This window comes from Arvicanthis niloticus, chromosome 5, assembly GCF_011762505.2.
Source record: "Arvicanthis niloticus isolate mArvNil1 chromosome 5, mArvNil1.pat.X, whole genome shotgun sequence".
In the NCBI taxonomy this organism is placed as follows: domain Eukaryota; kingdom Metazoa; phylum Chordata; class Mammalia; order Rodentia; family Muridae; genus Arvicanthis; species Arvicanthis niloticus.
In genome coordinates this window covers 88,182,503-88,208,239 of record NC_047662.1, presented here as the reverse complement: position 1 = coordinate 88,208,239, position 25,737 = coordinate 88,182,503, and the positions used below count along the sequence as shown (strand labels likewise).

General features: G+C 42.7%; 1 protein-coding gene across 2 annotated transcripts in view; it reads right to left on the bottom strand.

The window, feature by feature from the left end:
- Positions 1-25,737, bottom strand: part of Ctnnal1 (catenin alpha like 1) — a 57,075-nt gene that overhangs the window by 18,972 nt on the left and 12,366 nt on the right. For both annotated transcript variants that reach the window (XM_034502097.1, XM_076934944.1), the window contains exons 2-9: positions 21,289-21,478; positions 15,427-15,614; positions 11,804-11,923; positions 10,090-10,179; positions 8,867-9,037; positions 6,380-6,580; positions 4,456-4,542; positions 600-758 (exon numbers count right to left, since the gene is read on the bottom strand). In XM_034502097.1, coding sequence (XP_034357988.1) covers positions 600-758; positions 4,456-4,542; positions 6,380-6,580; positions 8,867-9,037; positions 10,090-10,179; positions 11,804-11,923; positions 15,427-15,614; positions 21,289-21,478 — 1,206 coding nt within the window. The remainder of the gene's footprint in view (positions 1-599; positions 759-4,455; positions 4,543-6,379; positions 6,581-8,866; positions 9,038-10,089; positions 10,180-11,803; positions 11,924-15,426; positions 15,615-21,288; positions 21,479-25,737) is intronic.

Here is a 25,737-nt window from a genome sequence, read left to right as displayed (position 1 = left end):
GAGTAGGGGTGGCCTTGTTGGAGGAAGTGTGTCTCTGGGGGTGGGCTTTGAAGTCTCAGAAGCTCAAGCCAGGCCCAGTGTGTTTCACTGTCTCTTCCTGCATGGCCAGTGGAAAGGAAAGCAAAGTTCTTTCCTTACATGTTTACTGGGTCACCCTGGGCCATCAACACCTAGTGCACAGACTTTCAGGTTCTGCCTCCCCCATTAACTTGCCCTGGCTCTGTTATCACTGGTTCACCCACAACTGTCTGCAACACTGAGCTCAACTCTCCTGCTAAACACTTGTCCTGGCATCCTGGCTTCAGACTCAAACAGAAACAGCATTACTCCACTGCACCCCAGAGTCCAGTCTGAGAAGACAAAGAAAATAGTACTTAAAAATGTATTTTATGGTTCTAGTACATTTTATTGTTTTGTTTTAGAGGCTAAACTATTGTCAGAATAGGGTAGACATATGTTATACCTTACAGACTCCAAAGAGAAGAGAGGGCAAGGCTCAGATAGGTAGGTTAGTCAAAAACATGTGCTATTATTCTCTCCATAATTTTTCTATCATATTGTGAACCACAATCTGTTTAATAAGCAAATGTATTACTCACCTCAACAAGTTGTTCTTTCTGCTCAGAGAGTTTACAGGCATACTCTGCCAAAGCTTCCAAATTTCCTTCTACTCCAGTAACTTTTAATGCTTTTAAAACCACGTGATCAGCATGGAATTTTAACAGGTCAGCTGCCAGCTGCATGGCTGTACAATGAAGCTGAAGAAGACAGTGAAAGGCATCAGAGCAGGAAAGGAGACAAAAATGTTCATGACCCAGCACCCGAGAAGAGCCTCAATAACTAGAGAAGAGAACCCTCAAAGTGCTGAGGTAGAGCAGCCCCTGTCGTCACAGGAGAAGGCCCAGGGCACTGGGAAGCATGTAAGTCCTCCCAACAGCAGGGTGTGTGGAGAACCATCCCTGGCCACTTAGTGGAGAGGAAGTGGAGACTTTTCACTCTGCCAGCCAAGCCTCTCCCACAGTGCTTCTCTCCCTGTTGAACATGCTTCTGCTGTCGACAAAGACGGTGAGAAGTGGGACAGAATTAAGAGCTTACTGCTCAAGGTCTGGAGAGACAGATCAGCTGTGAAAAGGGCCGTCTGCTCTTCTAGAGGTTCCGGGTTTAATTCCCAGCAGCCACATGGGAGCATACAACCACCTGTAAATTCAGTCCCAGGGGAGCTGACACCCTCTTCTGGCCTCTTTGAGCACTAAGCATACACTTAGTGTCTAGATATACATGAAGGCAAAACAGCCACAGACATCTTAAAAAATTAAATTTCAATGTTAAAAAAAAAACAAACTTTTAGTCTTCAGACTACTATAAGGCCTATCTAATAGAGGCCTAAATCATCAAGCAGGTCTTAGGGCACAGTAGTACAGCTCAGTCAAGGCCTGGACTCAATCACCAGTACTGAATAAATAAAGAAAACAAAAACAAAGGGTGACAGTTAGGGTGAACAACTCAACAGTGTGTATACAGGCCTCAGTCTAAGTTCTAGCATTTAAAAATATCATTTTAGGGGGCTGGAGAGATGGCTCAGAGGTTAAGAGCACTGACTGCTCTTGCAGTTTTGTCCTGAGTTCAATTCCGAGCAACCACATGGTGGCTGACAACCATCTGTAATGGGATCTGATGTTCTCTTCTGGTGTGTCTGAAGACAGTGACAGCATACTTATACACATTAAATAAAGAACCCTTTTTCAATAAATAAATATCATTTTAATTCATTTCTGAAAAAGCATCATAGTGAGAGCCAATGTGGCATTAGGTAAAATCTTATTAAAGACCTATGTCATAACAGGACTGCTGTAAGACCTGGACAAGCCAGAGCCAGTGGCGGCCCTCAGGAGGGAACACTGGGTGTGCTCTCCAGACCTCTGCTCTCCAAGCATGCTGGGTTCTAGCAGAAATAGCAGTGTAAAGGGTAACATGGTCCTCATGCTGTGCTTGTCACAGGGGGCAGGAGGGGACTCACTTTTAGCTGTAACTCACAGTAGCTGTCTTTGGGCAGATCAAGTCAAAATTTTCTCTCTCTCTCTCTCTCTCTCTCTCTCTCTCTGTCTGTCTCTCTCTCTGTCTGTCTGTCTCTCTCTCTCTCTGTCTCTCTCTCTGTCTGTCTGTCTCTCTCTCTCTCTCTCTCTCTCTGTGTGTGTGTGTATGTGTGTGTGTGTGTGTGTGTGTGTGTGTGTGTGTGTAAAACATGGCAGGTGGTTTGAGATTTGTCCAAAAAAGGTAAGTTTTAATAAAAGCATTACTTTAAAGAAGACCTGACTTTGAATTAAGCCTGTGAGAATGAATCAATTATTTTTCTCATGGAAGTAACTGAATGCCAATTCAAATGACAGGGTAGGACTTTGTATAAAATAAACAGCGGAGCTGTCTGCATTTATCAACCAAGTCAGAATAATCACAGCCAAAAAGGCACTAAGCTACTTTCCTGTGCGTCACAGAAGGATTTAAAGGACCTAATTCAGCCAGCAGGGCCTTAGAGAATCTCTAACACCATGTCTTTGTGCAACTTGTCCACAGTGGCTGAGTGACTTGCCAAGGTCTTCTGGCTCTTAGGAAGGTCATGAGGACATTTCATTAGCAACAAAAGAGGAAGAAGCCAGAACAAATACTGTGTTCTTGCCTGTGATGTCCAAGGGCAGCTTTTCACATCCTTAGATTAAAAGACTATGGCTGATGCGGTGAGGAAACCTGGAAGCCTGCAGGGAAGTCACCCTCGCCAAGGGCCTCACACAGCACTGAAAGCTCAGCACTGCAACACTTAATTAAATCTTAATATGAGGAAATCAAACAGTTGGGGAAGTCACATTCTTTGACATTTAACAGGAAGCTTAAAGGAGCCTGCAATAGATCTTTCAGTCTCTGGTTAAAATATGAAACACACCACCCGCACACAATGTGGAACCAAATACCCAGAACCCAGTTTCACTCTCCAGAGACTAGGACCTGCTGTAAAAGCACAAAGAAATAAAATAAGCAAAGCAGAGATAAGGGTGAGTCGAGGTTTGGGGGAGGAGAGTCTGGGAGGGTCAGTTTGACATGAGACTTTCAGTATTGAGGTGTAGGGACACAGAACTTCTTAAAACAAAAAAGAAAAACTCTAAAACGCATCCTTAGGAGAGAAGGTCAGTGTACTGTCTCTACAGTATGGAGCCCTAGTGTGACTTTGTCACTGGGCTACACAGCTCAGTGGGGGGCACTTCCCTAGCATACATAAGGCTTCATTCCCTCCAAAAACAAACAACAAAAACTGGTTCCAAACTGCAACACATACAGACATAGGTCACAGAAAACTGTCCTCCCCCAACTTCCTATCTTCATTCTTTGTGCCTCAGCCTGGCAAAAGTCAATACCAGCGGCCACAGCACAGAATGGCAAAGGAAAGAGACCTGTGCTCCATAGAAGTCGTAGCAGGGTGGGGTGCTGCGGGACGGCGAGGCAGTCCTACAGTCACATGGGAAATGAGACACCACCCTGGAGGGAACCTTCAGGTTCTTTCACTGAGAACAAACCAGAGCTTGGACATCTGCACAAAGATCCAGACAGCAAGTATTGAGGCTTTGTAGGCACAGAGGCAGAATGTAGCTGCCCAGCTGTGAGACAGAGAGAGAACAGTACATACACTACACACAAATGTGCAGAGTGTGTCCCCCACACAGTGCTGGTAAAACCAGATGGCCATGGGGCAGTCTGAGCAAGCCTGATGGAGAAGTGATCTCAGGACTTGCAATTACGAGTGCCCAAGTCAGCCATGGATGACCACAAGGAACAAGAAAATCGCCTCAACTCAATGATGTTAAAAAAAAAAAATCAACTTTAACTTCAATGAGGCATAAATTTATACGAAAAATGCTCCCACTTTAAAGGCTCAGTTTGATGAGGTTTGCAGACACATAACTCACAGAGGTACCTCTACAATCAATGTTTCAAACATCTCCATGGCTTCAGAAAGGCCACCTCTGCCCTTTTGCAGTAAATATCTCAAATTTTTTGATCCACTGAAGCCACTGAGCTGATTCCTGTCCTTGAGATTTAGTGCTTCCTTACCTAGAATTTTTTTTTTTCTAAATTGAAGCACATGTTTGCTCACTCTTCTGAATCTGGGTTCTTCGCTCAGTGTGCGGTGCAGTCTGTGATTCACCTTACTGCTATGTTGCTGGGAAGTATTTGGTAGAGCTTTCTTAAGGTGCCTATTGATAACCCTTGTTGATGGACACCTAGGGGGTTCCCCAGCTACTGTGAATAAGGCTGTTGAGCCTATTCCTGTGTGAGCCTTCAGAATAATAGTGTCAGTGAGTGGTAACTAATACCCACAGGGAAAGTCAAGCACTACTTAGGAAGACACTGATGTGCGTGCGCTTGGCATGTATCCTATGGAATGAGGCTACGAGTCAAACTCCTTACTTCTCTCCTCAGCTCCTCGAGGCTGTGGCTGATCTTCAGAACAGTGAGCTCCAGCTCCTCGGTGGCACTCTTTGTCTTCCTGCTTTGCTGGAATTTTGAAAAATACACATGTAGGTCACTTTACCTTTTTAATCTGTTACTCCTAATCAAAATTTCACTATAAATTATGGTACACTTTAATACCGTTTGACAATAATAAAAGTGTTCTTGTTTCTTTTTGTGGTGCTACTCATAAAACCAAGTGCTCTACCATCGAGGTGTATTCCCAGACCTGGTAGAAATATTTCTGTAACCTTAAAAAGGTTACAGAAGAAAATAGAATTTTAGTTATTTTATTATATTTTCCACAGTAACTATAAACAAATAAATTTTCAGAACCAAATTAATAATTTGGGTCCAAAATTAATTTATTTAGTTTTTGCCTAAATGTCCACCCTTTTGTTTTTAGCATAGCTGAATACCAAAATTCTATTTCTCTCTAAGGAGCTACACAAGCTTTTCTTCTCAGGGAGCCTCCAAGTCACCCAGTCTAAGTCAGGCCTCTTTCTCTCCTACTCTAACTTTTTCTCCAAGTAATTACTGCAGCTCAGAACCACTTACTTATGATTTTTAGTTCTTGTTTGTTCAAAGTCTGCCTTTCCTGGTGAGACTATGCAAGTCACAGGTATTCAAACCTCTCAACCAGCAGATCAGCATCAGTCCCAATGGCTCTCTGGGAGCCTTGTCAATCCCAGTGCATTCTGGGAGCCTTCCAGAGGCCTTTCCCAATTCTAACTTCATTCTCTGTGGTGCCTTCAGCATGGGATCTATCAAGAAACTTAAGATTGTTTCTTTGTGTCCTTGTCCCACCTCTTCCCGAACTTTTCTATACTGTGAAGTCATGGTGGACAGAGTAGAGTTCTAGCACCTGGCAGGGGAAGGCATTCAATTACAGCCGTAGGGAAAATAATAGAGAGCACTTCTAGCACACAGAAGCCAAGAGCCGAGTGCTTTGGAATGTGTGAAACGTGTTTGTTGCAGAGCTAGGAGTAATAAAACCACATCTCCAACCTAAGTATCATCACAAGAAACTGAGCATTCTATGTTGAGCCCAGGATTCATCACTAAAGCAACCTCCTCTTCATACTCATGGCACATACACAATTCAAAAGCAAAGCACTGCTCACAGCTCTTATACCATTCTATTAGGGCAAGACTCCCTATAGATAATGCATACTGTAGGAATGCCAAGGAACTATCCCCTAAACCTGTGATTTCTCACTACTTTTTATATAAGATACCAGAACATGCCTCTGTCCCCCCAAACCTCTTTCTACAATCTACTTCTATAATACTCGGGACAAACTTTCTGTGTTGTAACACCTCTCTGTAGTTTTTCCCCACCTTCCTTGAACAATCTCCCGTGTTGAAAGTATGCTACCCAGATCTCGTAGTGGCTGCTGGCTGATGTAGTCCAGGAGTCTGTTTTACCCACCTGATCCTCATTGCATCTAGACCTCAATGAGCATTCTAAAACCAGTCTGTGAATCAGCTGTGCTTGGAGTTAAACACAGTGCACAGCAGAATGGCACCAGCAGCAAGCACAGGTCTCAAGGACCTCCAAAAGTTCATCTCTGCTCTCCACACCAAAAGAGCATTTGGGGGAAGAATTTTCCCCAAGTGAGCTTGGCAGAAGAATGTGGAGAACAGGGAAACTATAGATGGTGGTGATGGCACAGATTCCAGCCTGGTCAAGACAAGAATCAGCAGTCTGAACACAGCATGTGCTATGAGCTGAGGCAAAGCATAGTTTTGCCCACTGGAATGGTGTAAAGGGATAATGCATGCTTGTCATGCACCGATCAAATTCATAGTCTTTCCATCTCTCTAATCATTAGGTGAAAAGCTACAGCCTAAGATTTACTCTAATGAACACAGTTCTTACAGCTTGCATCCACACGGAAACGAACTGCTGCAGTTCCGTCCTCGCCTGAGTAGACAGCTCCAAGATGCGTTCCCTGTGCTCGTGGCTGGTGTAGGCGGAATCAGTGAAGTCCTCCACACGCTCCAAGATGACCTCCAATGCAGCAGAAAGGTTCTCCTTGGACTCAAAGTAAACATTCTCCCGAAGAGCTTCAATATTCAACTGAAAGCAAAGGGACACACATCCATGTAAGTAAGTATCCCTAAAATGGGCTACAAGTTCTAATAGTGTCCTGAGATGTGCTGGCCAGGCTTAGGAAGATTGAAACATGCATCCAATGGTCACTATAATCTCCAGTCACCAGGAGGGCACTTTGTTCAGGAGTCATCAATGGCTATACAAGGCCTTGTTTCAAGAGCTGTTAATATAATGACCTTCCCAGGAGATCAGAGAATACTAAGGCAGAAAAAGCACCAGTGTGTAGAATTGAAAACAAATAACAAACCAGACTCCAGGTGAAGTATCTGCAGCTACAAAAAAAAAAAAAAAAAAAAAAAAAAACTCAAGCAAAATCCCAAGGAGGCTTGCACTCAAGTAGGAAACTGTGCTGAATATAATAATAAAATCTTGAAAAATGACATAGATAATAAGTAAGAAACAGACAATGGTGACTGAGAATTTAAAGAATTGAAACCTAAAAATTAATCATATGTAATTCACATTTTTTTTTTTTTTTTTTTTTTTTTGGTTTTCTGAGACAGGGTTTCTCTGTGTAGACCAGGCTGGCCTCCAACTCAGAAATCCGCCTGCCTCTGCCTCCCAAGTGCTGGGATTAAAGGCGTGCGCCACCACTGCCTGGCAATAATTAATTCACATCATTTATATTATTGATTTTTATTTTTGTTTAGACTCAGTGTTAATGTATGTGTGTGTGTGTGTGTGTGTATGTGTTCATGTGTATGTTTAAACAGCAACTTAATGAAGTTATATTGGTATTTTTAGGGCTATTAAACAATTTACATAAACATATCAACTTATTCACAATAAGTGAAGAATAAAAGAAAGTATTAAATTTCTCTCTACAGAGTATTTTCTCCATCAAAAAAAAAAAAAAAAAAAGAAAAAAAAAACAAAAAAAACATTGGTATCAAGGCAGGCATAGTGTTCCATGCCTGTAATGCCAGCAGCCATAAGGCTGAGGCAGGAGGATTACAGTTTGAGATCAGCCTTAGCAACATGGCTGGGTCCCTGGGTGGGAACGCCTCCTCAGGCAATGGCCAGCAGAGAGAACAATTTTTTCACTGCTTCCTTTCGCTCCCTCTTCTGACCTCAACCTTCACTCAAAGTCAAGGTTCAGTGAGACAGAAAGAATAAGGTGCCCATCTCAGCCCTGCTTTTTAATGGGTATGTAACTCTCTTAGCATATTAGGTATATTGCAGGGCCTTGGTTTTTTCATCTTGAAGACAAGGGCACTGTACCAAATAATGCCGTAGGGCCCTCCTGATGAGAAGTCAGATTTCGTAGCATCAAATCTCAGCCCCTGGTACTGAGGCAGCAAGTCCATCTCATCTCTGTCTCTTGGTCTCCCTAACAGCATCCTGAAGAGAATGGTCACAGTATTTGTGAGGATTCCAGGAGTCCACACTTGGAAAGCACTCGGACTGAACTGGCAGAGTGAGCACTCCAGATGTTAGCAGAATTTACTGTAGAGCTATACTGTTGTTATTGCTCAGCCTCAATGTGTGGACCCTATCACACAGGAAGAGCAGGGATCCCAGCAGAGACTGTATCCTGCTCGTCATCAGAACAGATGGTTCTACATGGAGGAATCTATCTAAACCAACAGCTGCACAGGGCTGCTGCTACAAACAAGACCTGTGTCGTCTATCAACATAACCCTGAGCCCGTATTTCTCAACGTTAGGTTTCCACAGAATGGCAATACATTAAAAAAATGTTTGATTTAAAAAATATATATGTGTGTGTGTGTGTGTGTGTGTAAGTGATTTGCCTGTATGTAGATATGTGTGCCATGTGCATACATGGTGCCTGTGGAGGCCAGAATAAGGCATCAGATGCTCTGGACCTGGAGCTGTGAGCTGCCATGTGGGTGATAGCAAATGCTCTGTAAGATCAGCCCATGCTCTCAACCACTGAGTCATCCTTCCAACTCTTGAGATATATTGCTTTCTGAAGTGCTATTCTAGTTTTTTAAATGTGTATGGTGCAAGATGCAGAAGTGGGGTGCACATGAGTATGGGTACTAGGGAGTCTAAAAGAGTGTGTCAGATTCCCTGGGGTTACACGCAGTTGTGAACCAACTGATATAGGTACGAGGAACCTAACTTTGGTACTCTTTGAAAGCATTCAGCCCTCTCAACCACTGAGCCATCTCTCCAACCCTGAGATGAGCCACTCTAAATCATTACACAACATATAGACACTATACAAAATGATGCTCTCTTAAATGAGAAAGGAAAACAAGGCAAACCTACTCTTTATTCTTACCTTCAACTCTTTAATCCCAGTAAAAATGCTGACAGACGAGCTGTCGGTCTCTCTGTTCAGTCTGCAGTCAGTCACGATCTCGATGACCTTCTCCAGGGCCACTCTCATCCGGTCAAACACTCCTTCTTTGTTTTTATGGGCTGACTCACAGCTGGGATGCCTGAGACACGTCTTCAGAACGGTTGAGGTTTTTTATTTTAATAACAACTCATACCATAACACATTAAAAATCGTACAGAGAACATGCCATGCTAATAAAAATGGTTCTTTACCCAAGTCTCCTGGGCCCCTGGCTCCCCCAGCCGCCTCTCCTCACTAGTGTGGAAGCAGGATGAGTAAAAAGTGACAGAAAGTTTAAGTGAGTGACCAGAGAGCACAGGTGCATTTTCAAACATCAACAGTACGTTTATCTGGATTACAGGGATGAAAAAACCTGACGCCTTTTATCAGGATTACAACTGTCTTATACAGTGTTGTCTCACACAAGCAAGAACCAGAAAGGAGTGGGGGAAACTGAACAAGGTGCCAGACGACAGTGGCCGAATCTTTCAATTTTAAAATGTGATGTAAATAAAGATCTACTCCAGGTTCTAGATCCAGAACAGAACGTTCTTGTGGCTCTGCGAATCCCAGCACATCAGTAAATACTTGCAGAAGAAATGTAATTCTCTACCAGCTCATCCCTGAAATGTACCAGTTGCTGCTTGGAAACACGCACCCCTGGCCTATCGTTTTATAAAAGTAGAAATAGAAAGGAGAGGCCATGAATTCATGGAAGAAACCAATGGAGGCTGCATTCCGCACACTCCACCGCTTCTGCTTAACCAAGCCTGCCTTGCCCAGTTCTTACTAGATTATGTGGCCTGCCAAAGCCTGCAGAGAGTGGCTGTACCGGAGCTCTGTTCACAGTACTCATCTACTCTCTTCTGCTCAGCTGCTGAATCAAAGCAGGCTCAGACTCAGGAGCTGGGGGAGGAAGGCCAGCATTTGTGATAAGAGATTCCACTTGGTTCTAAGTTACTATTGTCATCTCTTCAAAAATACCAAAGAAGGCAGGGTGAGGCTAACTGGCGGGGTACATGTTTAGCAGGCACAAAGTACTGAGTTCAGCCCTCAATATAAGTAAAAGAACAGGAAACAGAACTGTAAAGCTCCTGCACAGAATGCACTTGCCCAGCTTTTCCTCATCACTGACTGACCTGGGTGACACTGAAGGTGCTTACCTTCGAGGCTGTGAGGAGCATCATCGTGCCCTTTTCAAGCACGGCCCTGGCCACGGCCATTTTGGCCTTTTTCTTCTCATCTTTCAAATCCTAGAGATGAAATCAAATCACTGGGTAGTCTAAGATCACACAAGCAACTCCATCTTTTGAAAAGTCATTCACTTATCAATAATAATGTTCAAAAGCCCAGTCACACCGTTCAGAAAGGAACTGAGAATGTTTCCTGAACCGTCTGTGCTTTGGTGAAAACGACCACACTCTTCACCCACAGTTTCACTCTCTGAGGTCAGTGACCTGCCATCCACGTGTCTGTGTTACTACTGTCTGTCTCCTCCCACACCCTCTAGAACAGAAGCTCCAGGAGGCAGAGGTTTTGGCATATATACTGTTATATCCCCAACGTCCAGTATATAAGTTATTATAATCTGCTGGGTATGAAGAAACCCTGTCTCAAAATAAATAAATAAAATTTAAAAATGTTCAAAACTCCATTAAAAAAAGAAGAAGGAGGAGGAGGAAGAAGCAGAGGAAGAAGAGAAGGAAGAGGAGGAGGATCCCAAGGGCTAGGATTAGAGGAGTGAGCCACCATCCTGGCTCCATACCAGATTTCTAACTACAAATTAAAATAACAGTGGAAGTTTTCCAGTTGTGTGGTCAGCAGGAAACAGCCAAAAAGAGCTTTGGAATCTGAGTGACATCACACTCGCCCAAATGTTAGATGATAAACTGTCACAAAAATACTTCACACTGGTAATCCTTCGAGGAGAAGAGTGGAGGGGCAAAGGGAGAGGATGGTGAGAGAAAAAGAAGTGAAACAAGTGTAAAAGAGCAATGGCTTCAGAACAGAGCACAGACAAGGTGCCACACAGGTGGCTTAAAAAATTGTATTACATTTCTTTGTTGATTTTGTGCACAAGTGCACATATGTGAGTATGTGTGTATGCCTGTCTGTGTGTATCCATGTGTGTTCACACACATGCATGGGTATGCACATACCATAGCACCCATGTGGGGTTCAGAAGACAACCTGCAGGAGTCAGTCATTTCCTTCCACCATGTGGACACTGGGGATTAAGTTCAGGCAAGCGCCTCTACCTGCTCAGCCATCTACATTCAGCTTTTTAAGAGATGAACAGTAGTCCCCAGCCTGCCATTTTCCAAGCCTGTGTCCATCTCCCAACTGTAGCTGCAACCAGGAAAGCTCCCAGAGGCATCTTGGTACCACAGGTCAGACCTGATGGATTCATAAGCAAACGCTCCAACTGGAAAAAGCCTATTTTGGACGTGGTGTGGTCGTCCACCTCCTCAGACTTAGGAGTATTGGTCTGAAATGGGGAGTATGGACTAAAGAACAGGCATCAAGTTGTGGTTGAAGAATGACAGGCTTTAGGAATAGACTTAACCAAACTCCATCTGTTAGCACAGCGACCTTACAAAGAAAATCCCTTCACCTCAGGTTCAGTTTTCTTACATAAAAAATACCATTAGCAACATCCAATTTGCAGGGATGCACTGAATATTAAGATCAATCATGTATATTAAATACCTAAGATAATATAGCCAATGCAAATGGAACAATATCATGTGTTCTTAAGAACAAGTTCATAGATGTAGTGAATGAAAAAGTCAGTTCATTGATTAAAAAGATCACATTTCCACCTGAAGTAAAAGGTCTGAGTTTATGTGAAGATGTCTCAAAGGGATAAGTACATACATTTTGTCTGTCTCCCGTTAGATGTGCAAACTCCACCATTTCGTTTCCAAACTGGCTGAATATCTGAACAAATTCCTGAAAGCTGTTTACTTTCTCTAGCCTTTCCATGGTTGCAAGAACCTGCAAAACAGAAAGCATTTTATTGTTGGGCGACAAACAAGAAAGAGACTGAGACTTCCAGAGCTGAACAGAGTGACAGGAAACTGGGGAGGCTCAGAAGTCCATGGAAAGCAGGGAAGCAGAGAAAACACGCACGCGCACGCACACACGCACACCCCTAAGAGAAGGGCCACTAAGATAAATGAGCTGGTTCAAAGGTTAGAACCACTTAGGAGAGAGATGTGGATTTGTTTATAAATTCAAAGGAAGAAAAAAACCTTAGTGACTAAATGGGGCTCATGGAACTACAAAGCATTTGCGAGAAGAAGACAGGGGAGAGGGACAGAAGGGACAGAGAAACGGCTAATCATCTGGTGTAGGGATGGCACCAGGGGCAAGGAGTCCTGAGAAAAGGGAAAGCCATTGTTGGGGTGAACCACCTTCTAGGGGTCTCCTAGGCAGGCCCCTGACCTTCCCTGTTGGATTAACCCTTAAAAGCGGAGACAAGGATATGTCTCTGACTAGAGGTAGATTCTGGTTTTTTGCAGGGTCTCTCAATTTGACAGGCTGGCCTGAGACTCTCTACACAGCCCCTTAGTCTGCTTCTGAACCCATGAAGATCTTTCTGCCTCTGTCTCTCAAGAGTTGACAGTGACAACCCCCACCCTGCTCCCAAGATCAATCTTACCTTTTAATAATAGTAACTCTTAAGAGACTCTGGGAAGGCTGTACTAATTACCTCTGAGGAGAATGCCTTCAGTGACTTATCTGCCTTTGAATAGACTGCACGGATTCTCCCATGAATTCACTGGACCCAAGCTCCCAGCACAGGGACCTGGAGACAGAGTCAAAGCCACATCTGAGCAGTAACAGTTCTGTTTATTCTTTCCTCTTCACACTGGACTTCCTGACTGAGAGTCTCCTCTGTGTATTTAGGGTTTTCTTTGTTTTGTTTTTTGACACACAGTCCCTAATCTAGGCTGACCAAACACTCCCTATGAAATACAGGATGACCTTGAACTTTTTTCCTGTCAAGTACATGTGCATATATTCATATGTGTGAACAAATGTGTGTGCAAGTGCATGTGTGTACACATACATGGAGAACAGAGTTTGATTTGGGAATATTCAGTAATCTGTCTCCTCTTTGTTTTCTGAGGCAAGGTTGTAAACCTGGAGCTCACCTATCTGACTAGTCAGAAGCCGAGGAGATGAAGCAAACTAAATAAATCTCTTTCTTAAAATGCCTTGGGCGCCGGGCGGTGGTGGCACACACCTTTAATCCCAGCACTTGGGAGGCAGAGGCAGGCAGATTTCTGAGTTCGAGGCCAGCCTGGTCTACAAAGTGAGTTCCAGGACAGCCAGGACTACACAGAGAAACCCTGTCTCAAAAAACCTAAAAAAAAAAAAAAAAAAAAAAAAAAAATGCCTTGGGCATTTTATCATAGCAACAGAAAGTTGACAAAGGTAATAAGTAATAAGAACTAAGAAGGAAAAGAAAAAAACAAAACAACAAAAACAAACAAACAAACAAACAAACAAACCAGAAACTGTACTGGTCATTGAGCCAGAATTAGAGGAAGCCTAGTTTGGGAAGGGAACAGAAAGGAGGTAATCTACAGACCAAGGAGTGGGTTCAGGGTTTAGGATTCACAGTTGAAAAGCCATTCACATCAGTCAGGAGCTGCTGTTTAGACTAAACAGCTGCCAAGAAGCTTCAGACAATGAAGAGGGAACAGAACATAGACCCATGCTCAGTACAACCATCAGAAAACACTGCGTCCTTGACATAAGAAACACAGTAAATGAATGTGAAACATTTTCTGATTGTTTTTTCTAAAATAATTACTGAGTTTTGGTCAGACTAAGATAGGTTAGAAAAACACAGATATCCTGTGTTTGCTCATTTTTAATGAGGCTACAGAGGGCATTTGGCCTGCTAACCTGCCCAGGCAGCTCAGGAAACACAGCGGTTTCCACAGATAAGAAGGACTGTACACTGAGCAGGCATGCATCTCGGACAGTCTTTCCTCTGTCATTCTCTCCATTTCTTTTTCACTTTTTGGTTCACTCAATATTCATTGAGAGGGGGGCATCAGTAGGGATAGCCTCAGATCCTACTTACTGCAGGGCTAGCCTCAGATACTACTGAGGGCATGCATCTCTGCTTTGGCTGATTCAGTTGCCCTCCTCCTCACCTAGAGGATTATCCACAGAAAGCAATGGCCCTTTGTTCCCAATGATTCAGGGCACAGGCCACTGTCTACCGGAGGGGAAGGGTTTAAGTTCCATTCTTAAATTTTTCAATTTTTCAGAAATATTTAAGGACTCTACATATGGAAACTTTGTAGCTGTGGATAATTATAGTTTCAGACAATTTTTTCTAAAGATAAGGTTTCATGTAGCCTAGTTTGGTCTCAAACTTTCATGTAAGTGAGCCTGGCCTTGATCTCCTGATCATTCTGCCTCTACTTTCTATATATGGTGCTGACGATCAAACCCGTGGCTTAGTGGGTGCAAGACAAACATTCTATCAACTGGGGTACAGCCATAGCTCAGATGATTTACATTTGTCTTTAGCTTTTAAATCGTAACTCTCTGACTTAAATAAAAGGAAAAGGACTGAAGAGTGCTTGTCAGCTAAGTATCTACCACATACAACATCTGTTGGCATCAAGAACTGGCTTTACAGTCAGGAACCAGCTTTATGGTTTAAGATTGACTTCAAATCCAACAATGATGGTGACATCACCCATAGGTGACAGGTACCCCATGCATCTGTTGCCATGGCAACCTCCATACATAACCAGAGTCCACCTGGCCCACCTCCCACCTCTACCTGTGAGCAGCTACATCACAGCCTAAATAAAAGGCAGACCCTCCTGACCTCCACTCTTTTCTTTTCCCTTTTGTCTCCGTCACCCCCTTGCCCCTTCCCCCACAATAAACCTTTCTCATGTGGAACTGTACTAGCCTGGTGTGGTCTGTCTGGACACGAGCCGTGATTCTAATACAACAACATCAGCTTAGCTTTTTTTCCAAATTGCAAACATTAAAGGCTTTTGGCAGTAAGCCTCAACAAGATTTTTATTATTGTTTTTATTAAATGAGAAACATCACTTGCATTTAAAGGTTTAGGCCTGGGACTGGAGAAGTGGCTCAGTGGTTAAGGGCACTGACTCTATTCCAAAAGATCCAGTTCTGATTCCCAGAACCCACATGGCAGCTCACAACTGTCTATAACTCCAGTTTCAGCAGATCTGGTGCCGTCTTCATGGGCAAGCACATGGTACACAGGCTTACATGCAGGCAGTCATATACATTTAAAAAATAGAGTTTTTAAAAATGGAAATAAATAAAAGCTTAGGCTCAGAAAATTGGAGACAGTAAGTGCAGAAAACACCACTTTAAACTCTAGGTAACAGGTGCTATAAAGAGCTAACAAGCTTTGCCAAATTACCTGGATTTCACCTCAACAAGGATTCTGAACCACCCAAGACACAAACATGGACACAAGTGAGTACCTTGTTTCTCGATGTCACTATCTGCTTGATGACTACACGATCTGCCAGCAGCAACACTTTTGTCACTGAGGAGAGCAGCAGCCTGGCAGCCTGCACGACTCCTGTTTTGTCTGTCAGAATGGTGACCTGACCATCTGATTCCAACTGGCTCCATTTGGTCACATCTGTGAGTGAGGCGATTGTTTCACCTAAGAAGAAAGAGGGGATATTATTTTGGGAATGAAAACTTTAACAAAGGACAGACTTTTTCTCTCATTTCCCATGCATTTTAACTTGGGAAACAACAGGAATAAGAAGCAGCTCTGCCTCAGATGGTTCCTATGATGCTTTTTAGCAAAACAAAACAAACAAACAACAAAAAAGTACACTCTCAGAACCATGACCTAGTCAAAAATACAATTTGTCTTTCTAGTAGTTTGGCCAACACACAATCTAAAGTCTGCCTCTCTGCAAGACCAAAGAAAAGCCCCAGGAGCTGAGAACCATAAACCTAAATCCAGAGCAGTGAGCAAGACACAGTTGCCCAGGCCTTGGAGTGGGGGTGGGGAGGGGGAAGAGGGAGGGAGGGGCACTGTCAATCACCACTACCTGAAGGAGCTTGGGTTTAGAGGGACATCCAAGTAGAAAGACTAAGCTTTAGGCCCAAGGGTTAACATCTTCAATAAAGGGAGGTGGGGCTAGAAGAACAAACTATAGATACTTAGGAATCTGTCTGCAGATCTGCCTGGAGAAAGGGAGGGAAAAGGAAACCAAGTAAGACCCTTATCCTTTGAGTTCCAAACCTGGCTGACACACCCGGGTGTGTTAGTGATGCTTGTTTTTGTTTAGTTCTGTTTTGTTTAATTCTGTTTTGTTAAGACAGGTTCTCACCACTATACAGCCATGGCACTATGTAGCCAAGTTTCATGGCTGGTGTAAAACTTGCTGTGTAAACCAGACTGGCTTCAAACCCACAGCTTCCAAGTGTTAGGATTAAAGGTGTGCACCACCATGGCCAGCTTAGGGGTTTTTTTGTTTTGTTTTTGTTTTTTGGTTTTTTTAAAGATTCATATACTTATTTTTTATGTCTAAGGATATTTTGTGTATATGCATGTCTGTCTGTATATCACATGAGATTCCCTGGAAACAGTTACTAATGGTTGTGAACCATCATTCAAATGCTGGGAATCAAACCCAGGGCCTCTGGAAGAACAACCTGTGCTCTTAACCACTGAGCCCTCTCTCCAGCTTCAGATACTTATACCTCTTTTGGTGCCCAGGGAAGACCATTTTAGGACACAGGTTTTCAACCTTCTTAAAAAAACTCTTTCCTCCAAATGCCACCAAACTGATTTTAGAATAACAATTATTATTAAAACTATACAAATAGCTGATCTTCTAAAAAATGAAGCCAAGCTTTGTTTGCCAGTTGGAAAGACAGTCCCCTACAGTCTCCAGCATTTGAACACTTGGACCCCTGCCTGGGACGTGTAAAAAGTTTGGTCTTGTTGGAGGAGTTGTGTCACTGTAGGTGGTCTTTGAGGGTTAAAAGACTTCTACATTTCTAGCTCATTCTCTCTGGTTTCTGCTTGACATTCAAAAAGCAATTCCCCAGTTTCCAGCTCACACCGCTAGGCTCCACCACACACTCGCTCCATCACAGACAAGATCTAACCCTCTACTCTTTCTTCTATCAGTTGCCTTGGCCATTGTGTTTTATCGAAGCAGCAGAAAAGTAATTAATATAATATGATGTTTTGTAAAACTCTTTACTATTATAGTTAATAAGACTTTTTAAATAATTTTGTTTAAGATAAATTTGGAGGTCCTAAAAATATATATGTCTAATGACTGAGTTTCTCACAAAAGGTCTATTGTTAATTTTATTTTATTTTGGGGTTTTCTGAGACAGGGTTTCTCTGTGTATCCCTGGCTGTCGTAGAGCTCACTCTGGAGACAAGGCTGGCCTCAAATTCAGAGATCTACCTGCCTCTGCCTCCCAAATAGTTAATTTTTATTATATACATACAAATGTCTTAGCCATTAACAAAATCTTAAGTAAAAAGTATTAGAATCTTTTCAGCCAAACCAAGGGATACAAAACAGTCACTATTTAGAATGTCCAGTTGCTGGGAACACATAAGTCACACAAAGATAGACTTAAAGCAGGGCAGCTGTTAATGCACAGGGAAGAGGGGATCAAGTCACAGACAGCAGCCATAGAACATGAAAAGAATGTGATATGGGAAACTGTGAGGAAAGAAAATATAAAATTAGTATCTGACCGATGATAAGAAAGAAAACAAATTCAAAATTATAAATTAAATAATTTTGAGAGTATCAGACTCAGAAAGGAGATGACAAATTTAGCTTTAGACAGCAGAAATTTAAAATGATACAGGTAGGTACACACAAAACACAAGCCATTAAATATAGATAACTAACTAACTGATGCTTTACCAATAAGCAAAGTTTATGGTAACCATCCTCCAAGATGTCTCCCTAAGAGCTTTGCTCACAGGAACCCACATCTGCCAACTGTCCTTTCCTATGTCGCCCTAAGACTACAGCTGAAGAGAAGGTATGCCACTTCTGAAATTAAGCAATCAAATTCACTCAGCCAACCAGTGGGATGGCTGTGTGCAAGAGAGCTTGTCATGCATGCCTGATGCCCTCACTTTAATCTCTACAACCATGATAAAGAGAATGGATTCCTAAGGGTTGTCCTCTACCCTCCACAAATGCACCATGGGATGTGTGGTGACAAACAGCCAACCAGGAAGTGAAGCTTGCAGATAACAAAGGCCCAACATCTTAAGATGTGCAGACCCTAAGTTGCCCAGGAGAACCACTTCCTGAGTCCTGTTTGAGGCCCTCTATGGCCTGGAGGTTAACTTGTTGCACAGTAATAGAAATGTTTTTGTTACAAAGCTTTTTTACCGAAAAATCTGCAGAGGACAAATGCACTCAGAACTAACCTTTATTGTGGCGGAAAGGGCAGAGGAAATGGCTGAGAGCATGTTTTAGCAGCAATAGCTAAAAGAAAAGAAAAGATGCTTCCTTTGTTCCTCTGGAAAATGTTCACTTTTCCTATCACTCCCAGTCACCAAAGGCTCCACATAGGAGCCTGTGCAGATGGCATGCTTGACCGTTCTTTTTCTGATTGAACCCTGGGCATTCAATAAAAAAGGAAGTGGGCAATATCAGCTGGTCCACTGCAGAACAGGACCGAGTCTCCTTCCCATCACAGCTATTCCAAGTGTAGAACTCTAAGAAGCCCCCAAAAAGGCACAAAGCTTCCAGGTCCATGGTTATCAATTCTAGTTTAAGATAAGCAATGAGCTAGTATAGCCCCTTAGAGTGAAAACTCTAAAACACCCATGGTGCTGTTTAAATATGCTTGGCCTTCTTGGAATAGGTGTAGCCTTGTTGGAAGAAGTCTGTCACTGTGGGTGTGGGCTCTGAGACCCTCCTCCTAGCTGCCTGTGAGACAGTCTTCTCCTGGCTGGCTGCCTTCAGATGGGAAAACTCTGGTCTCCTCCAGCATCAACCTACTCAATGCCATGCTCCTTATCACAATGATGATAACGGACTGAACCTCTGAAACTGTAAGCAGACCCCAACTAAATGTTGTCCTTTATAATAAGAGTTGTCTAGATCATGGTGTCTCTTCACAACAGTAAAATCCTAACTAAGACACACTCTAACAAAAAATATTTACTAAACTGCCATATTTAAAAAAAAAAAAAAACATTGACAGGTAGTCAAGCAAAAAGTAAAACCCAACAGAGAGAAAGACTAAGATGCAAGAATCGTGACAAGAAAACTTGGGTGAACATGTATTCATGCTGAGTGCACACACACATCCTAGAACAATGCCTGCCGAGTGCACACACACACACACACACACACACACACACACATCATACAACAATGTCTCCACAAATAGAAATAGCCCCATGCTCTCTGAGAACATGGCTTGCCCAGTGTCTCTCTGCCTGGTGAAGGAGGTTGGGCTGGAATCTAACAGTTATCCTGAAGCACTCACTAGGTCTTGATCACTGCTTTGTATTCTCCCTCTCAAGTGCACTCAAACTGCCGAGGAGAGAGAGGCCCTTGAGGACTGAGTGAGCCAGAAGGCCTTCAGGAGTGATTCACATCACATGTCAGTGAAACATCCCTATTTATACGCAACTTCAGGAGGCTCACAGTTGGGGTGGGATTCCTCATGGAGTGAAAGGACACTTTAGCTAGTTTAGAAGAGATGTCGTGTGAGGCTCATGCCACCGAGGAGACCTGCCTGGTCCTTGGCTCAGCAAGGGTTGCTATCAGGAACAATTCAAGACCTTGTTTCTGTTCTCTCTGCATTGCCTATTGTATTCTGTAACATGGTGTCTAAGTGCCCACAGAATAATGTGCTGCCTGGAAAACAGGAGTCTCCTCTTACAAACTGGTTTGTTTCCTCTCAGCAAACAATGAGGGTTATAGAACCCTTTGTTTCTCCCATTTTGGTCTTGTTTTCCAGGAAGTACAAAGATAAATTTACTGCTTAGTTAAATATTCATCTTTGCCAAAGATTCTGCTATACGTCTCTCTGATTCTAATAGATTCTTCACTTGACATGTCTTTTATTATGACCCACTTCAAATCCTTTTTTATAATGGAAAAAAAAAAATACTACAAATAAGGTGAGACCATCTCCTCTGCGTCCCACATAAAGCTGTTCCCTAAACCAACAAATGGCTAGAAGCCCGAGAGTCGGGCCAGAGTCCTCCCTCTCCTGTAGTTAACAGCCATGTTCTGTCAGTTCAGCCCCCATCAGCAAGTATGCTGTCAGTACTTCCTGTTCTCCCATCGCATTGTCTGCATTTAGCTGTTTGCATGTAAAGCTTCACCTGAAATCTCCCTGCCTTCATCCTTAACCCTCTCTCAACCTCTCTTCTCTGCATCATCTCCCTCAGTCAGCACAGCATGTCACCATTCTAACCAGTGAATGACTCCCATGTTTCAGGTTTAGGACTGAAGTCAGAAGGGACCACCATTCCTAAAAGCCAGCCTAGGTCATTAATGTTCTAGGGTTTTTTTTTTTTTTTAATGTTTTTATTTTTTTGTATTTTTCGAGACAGGATTTCTCTGTTTTAGCTGTGGCTGTCCTAGAATGCTCTCTGTAAAGCAGGCTGGCCTTGAACTCACAAAGTGTAGGGGATTAAAGGCATGTACCACCACCTTCTGGCTAGATAGCTTAACTCAAAGTGAACCTAAAGTGTTTTGTCAAGGACGTAGCTTGGTGGTGCTTAGCATAAAAACTGTCCTGGGTTTAATCCCCAGCACGCTAGAAAACAAATTCCTAAATTTTTCCAGATGTAGTGGTACACAGCTGTAATCCTAGCATTTGGAATCCAGAGACAAGAGGATCACTCCAAGTTAAAAGCCAAGCTGGTTTACATAGTGTGTTCCAGAATAACCAGGCTACCTAGTGAGACCGCCTCAAATTAAATAAATAATAAAAAATACTTGTCATAATATTCAGAACAATGAAATTGGAATAGTCTTTAAAATAAATATTCACAGCTGGGAGTGGTGATGTTCACCCAGAATATCAGCACTTGGGAAACTGAGGCAGGAGGATTCCCACTATGTTTGAGAGCAGCCTGAGCTATGGAGTGAGATCTACCTCAAGAAGGAAATGAGAGCTGGGTGTGGGCCCACATGGCTTGGCAGAGGCAGAAGCAGGTGGATCTCTATGAGTTCAAAGTCAGCTAAGCCTCCAAAAAAAAGTTCCAGGTCAGCAAGGACTTTGCCTCCTAAAACAAACAAACAAACAAACAAACAAAACCAAGACAGCATGCAAGCAAACAAACAAAAGGTAGATAGATACAATACCTGCTTGTTTAGCTTCAATGCAGGCAATGTTAATTTCTTCTTTCAAATCCCAGTTTTCATTGGCTATAGCTTCCCCTACTTTAACAAATCTCCCAACTGCCAAGTTAACAGCTTGTCCCACACGCTGAATTGCTTGCAGAGTTTTATCAGACTTTTTGGTATTATCTTTATGGTTAATAAGAGTGGTAATCTGAAAATTAAAAAAAAAAGAAGAAGAAACTTTTACCTCAATATTAAAAAAAAAAAAAAAGATATCACGAAGGCCAAGAAAAGTAAACCCAGCTTATCAAGACTAGCCCAAGAGCCCAAATCATTTGCTTTAGACCTTGCAGCCCAGGGGCCAGGCAGTGGAGCGTCTTGCATCATTTCCCAGGACAATGCTTCTATTAATTGTGATTACAAGTTCACCTGAGGGCAATAATCTGGGACATACACTTCCAGATACTCTCCAGATCTTCCAACAAATCTTCAAGACTTGAGAACACGGCAGGGCAAATCACCAGTTCACAGCACACATTTTCTTCGGTTCTACCTAAGCTGCTCTGAGTAAAGACACCTCTCATGGCATTCCACTCCACTGCTCACAAAGTAAATGGGTTATACTTAATGGTACTTGTGCACTGGAGGTGTAGCTTAGTGGCAGAGTACTGGTTTAACACACAGGAGGTCCTTGGTTTGATCCCCAGCACTGTAAGATGACACTTGAGTCACACACGTTTACTGAACTCACTAACAGCTTTAGAATGATCAGGGCAATCTAGTCTTTCAAGCCAGTTTTTTTTTTTTTTTTTTTTTTTTAAATCAGCCCCAAAATACCAAAATATAATATACCAAGAGTTTTACCATTTGGTTTTAAGTCCTGAAGCAAAATATAAAGGATGACATGTATAGATCATTAAAACAAATGAAAATCTTTTAAATGTCTTAGAAAAGTAACACATGTATAAAATGCACATGCAAAACATTTATTTTAAAATGTTAGATGAAAAGCAGATACCAACTAGTAAATGTATATTGAGTTTCATTTTGAAATAATTTTTATGGAATGATAACAAATACCCAAGCAAAACACTGGACAGCTCAAAGTGACAGTTAAGAGCGCTGGCTGCTCTTCCAGAGGACCTGGGTTCAATTCCAAGCAACTAAATGGCAGCTCACAACTGGGTACCAGATACACAAACAGTGCACAAACATACATGCAAGAAAATATCCACACACATAAAGTAAAACTTACATTTTAAAAAGACCCAAAGAAGAATATAAGAGGAAAACATTATAGAAGATATCAAGCATCTTTTAAATTAAGGGATTAAGAGCTTAGAATTAATGGAAATATCTAAATTTTAATCTTGGGGTTGCCAGTACCATGAGAGATGAGCTAAGTGATACAGAGAAATATACTGAATGCCCCTAATTTCTTTATTTTTGTGTATGTGTACATGTATTCATTCATATGTGCACACATGCGTGAGCATGTGTGTTGATTGAAGCCAGAGGCTGATTTCACTGATTTCACTTCCTCACTGACCCTCCACCTTCTATTTAAGACAGAGTCTTTCAGTGAACCCAGAGTATTCTCAGTTACACTGGGTGGCCAGGGAGCTCCAAGGATCCTTCTGTCTCTATCCTTTTCCATAGCACTGGGATTCCAGATGTGCACCACTCTATCTGGGTGCTGGGATCCAAACCCAGTCCTTCTGCTGGTGGTGCAGGCGCTGTACTCACTGAGCTCTCTCTCCCAAGCCCTGCCATTAACTATTTTCATCTACAGTATCGTTTCAACACACTATTTCAATACAATGTTTAGTATCTGTTAGATGCCAAGACCTCAGGATGTGCAGTGGCTTGAGTAAACATGTACCCCGTAGGCTCACATATTTGCATGCTTAGTCCTAGTTGGTGAACTGTTTGGAAGGTCTAGCAGGTGATGCCTTATTGGAGGAGATAGGTCTCTGGGAGTGAGCTTTGATGTTTTAAAAGTCCATGGAAAGCTGGGCCTCTTTCTGCTTGATGCCTGTGGTTCAAGAAGCTACTGATCCACAAGTTCTCAGCTACTGCTTCAGAGCCATGCCTGTCTGCTTCCCTCTGAAGCTGTATGCAAACCCTGATTGAATGCTTACTTTTATAAGAGTTGCCTTGATTGTGGTGTCTCTTCCCAACAATAGAACAGTAACTAAGACAGGATGTGTGAGTGATGGAGACATACAATACTACCTCCAATGCTTGCAGTATAGTAGAATAACAATTCAATCACAAAATACATTTCATAGATGAAATAAAACTCTAAAAAATGAGGAAACATCAATGAATGATGAAAAGGTCTGTGCTACATTCAAATGAAGAACCACAGTACTAGAGAAACAATTTTAATGGACATTCTATGAAAAATATAATAATATGATATTGTACCCAGGAAGCTACCTGAGATTGGCTGCTCTTTCTTCTCTAAGAAAGTGGAATTGACAGTAGCAGGCTAGCAACTGCAGGGGTGATATATTTCAGAGAACAGAAACTGAGGGGTGAGAGAGGCTTTGTGGTAAGCCTGTCCTGTCAAGGACTGAAGTGAGGCCAGAGTGACGAAAGCAGTGAGCAAAGTGACAGGCACAAACCAGTGCCAGTGACAGACAGCCAGGAGCTGGCCCTGGAAGACTGCACAGCTAGCAGCTGCCCTTGGAAGGCTGGGAATCAGAGCAAAGAATGCATGTTTTGAGCCGGGCGTGGTGGTGCATGTCTACAATTCCAGGGAGGTTAAGGCAGGAGGACCATAAACTGCAGGTCATTTTTAGCTACAGAATGACATTCTGCTTCAATAGAGTTGTGCATTACTGGGAGCCACAGAAAGGCTTTTAAGCAGGAATGTAGTATAATCTCTGTGATTTTGAAACATATTCATAACTCCTTCAGACCTCTCAAGGTTGGAGGAACTTTGTTTCTCTCCCAAGTATAAACTCACTTCTCATGAGGAGATGACAATGGACCGCATGGTGCATTTCTGGGTAGGTTTCAGGATACTGTGATGTTATCTATTTCTATCTGTCCCTCTGACACTGTGTGTCTCTGTCTGTCTGTCTCTCTGCCTGTCTGTCTCTTCTTCCATCCCTCGGCACACACAAGCACATGCGTGTCTGAGTGTGTGTGTGTGTGTGTGTGTGTGTGTGTGTGTGTGGTGTATTTCTGCTTCTGTTCCCCCACCCCCCACCCCGTCTCTCTGGGATCAGTCACAGGGACAGAAAGCTCACTACCCTGTCACGGCTGTCCCACATGGAGGAGTCCTATGAGGAGTGCTACAAGGTAAGAAATTGATGCCACAGGCCAACAGATGCAACAGAAGTTTTTCAGAAGTTTTGAGGTTTTTCAACAGACAAATGAGTGAACTTGGAAACACACTCCCCAGGCCAGTTTAATCCTTTAAATGTCCATAGGCCCAGCCAAACACCTTTATTTCAGTTTTGTGATAGACTTTGGTCCAGAAACATTGTGTAAACTAAACTACTACAGAATTCTTAACTCACAAAAACTCAAAGACAAATGTTCATTGCTTTAAGACACTAAATTTGTGGTAATTTCCTAGGTATGAATGTGAGATGCCCACCCTGCCCTCCCCCCCCCCTCCCCAGGCTCATGTGCTTGAAAACTAATTCCCTATCTGGTAGTACTGTTTGGGAAGATTATAGATACTTTATATTACAATCCATAACAGTAGCAAACTTAGTCATGAAGTAGCAACAAAAAGTAAGGTTGAGCCAGGCAGTGGTGGCACATGCCTTTGATCCCACCACTTGGGAGGCAGAGGCAAGCGGATTTCTGAGTTCGAGGGCAGCCTGGTCTACAGAGTGAGTTCCAGGACAGTGAGGGCTATACAGAGAAACCCTGTCTAGGAAAAAAAAAAAAAAAGAAAAAAAAGTAAGGTTGAGGGTCACCATAACATGAAGAATTATAGTAAAGGGTCACAGCATTAGGAGGGTTAAGAACCACTGGTATAGGAGAAGAAGCTTTGCTGAAGAAAAATGTGTCACTGGGAGTATTCACTGAGGTTGATTCTGTTTGAGACAGGTTCTCACTATGTAGCCTTGGCTGGCCTGGAACTTACAAAGATCCACTTAGGGTTATCGGGGTACAGCACCACACCAGGTTGGCATTGAGATCCTATGCCCTGGTCCCTCTTCCTGTTTTCTTTACCCTTCCTCAGCATGATAGGCTCTATCCTTTCTAGAACTATGAGCTAAAATGAACCCTCTCTCCCCAGACTTGCTTTAATCAAGGTGTTTATGGACAGCAATAGAAAACTAATGAAGGCGTTGTTCTTCATTGATAAGTAGGAATACAGATTTGGTATCTGGACCTGGAGAGATGCTATAACAAAACCCAAAATTTGAGAGTAACTTTGAAATTGGACTGCCTTTGAGTGGACTTTGGGGAATGAACTTCAGTAATGTTGAAGACACTGCA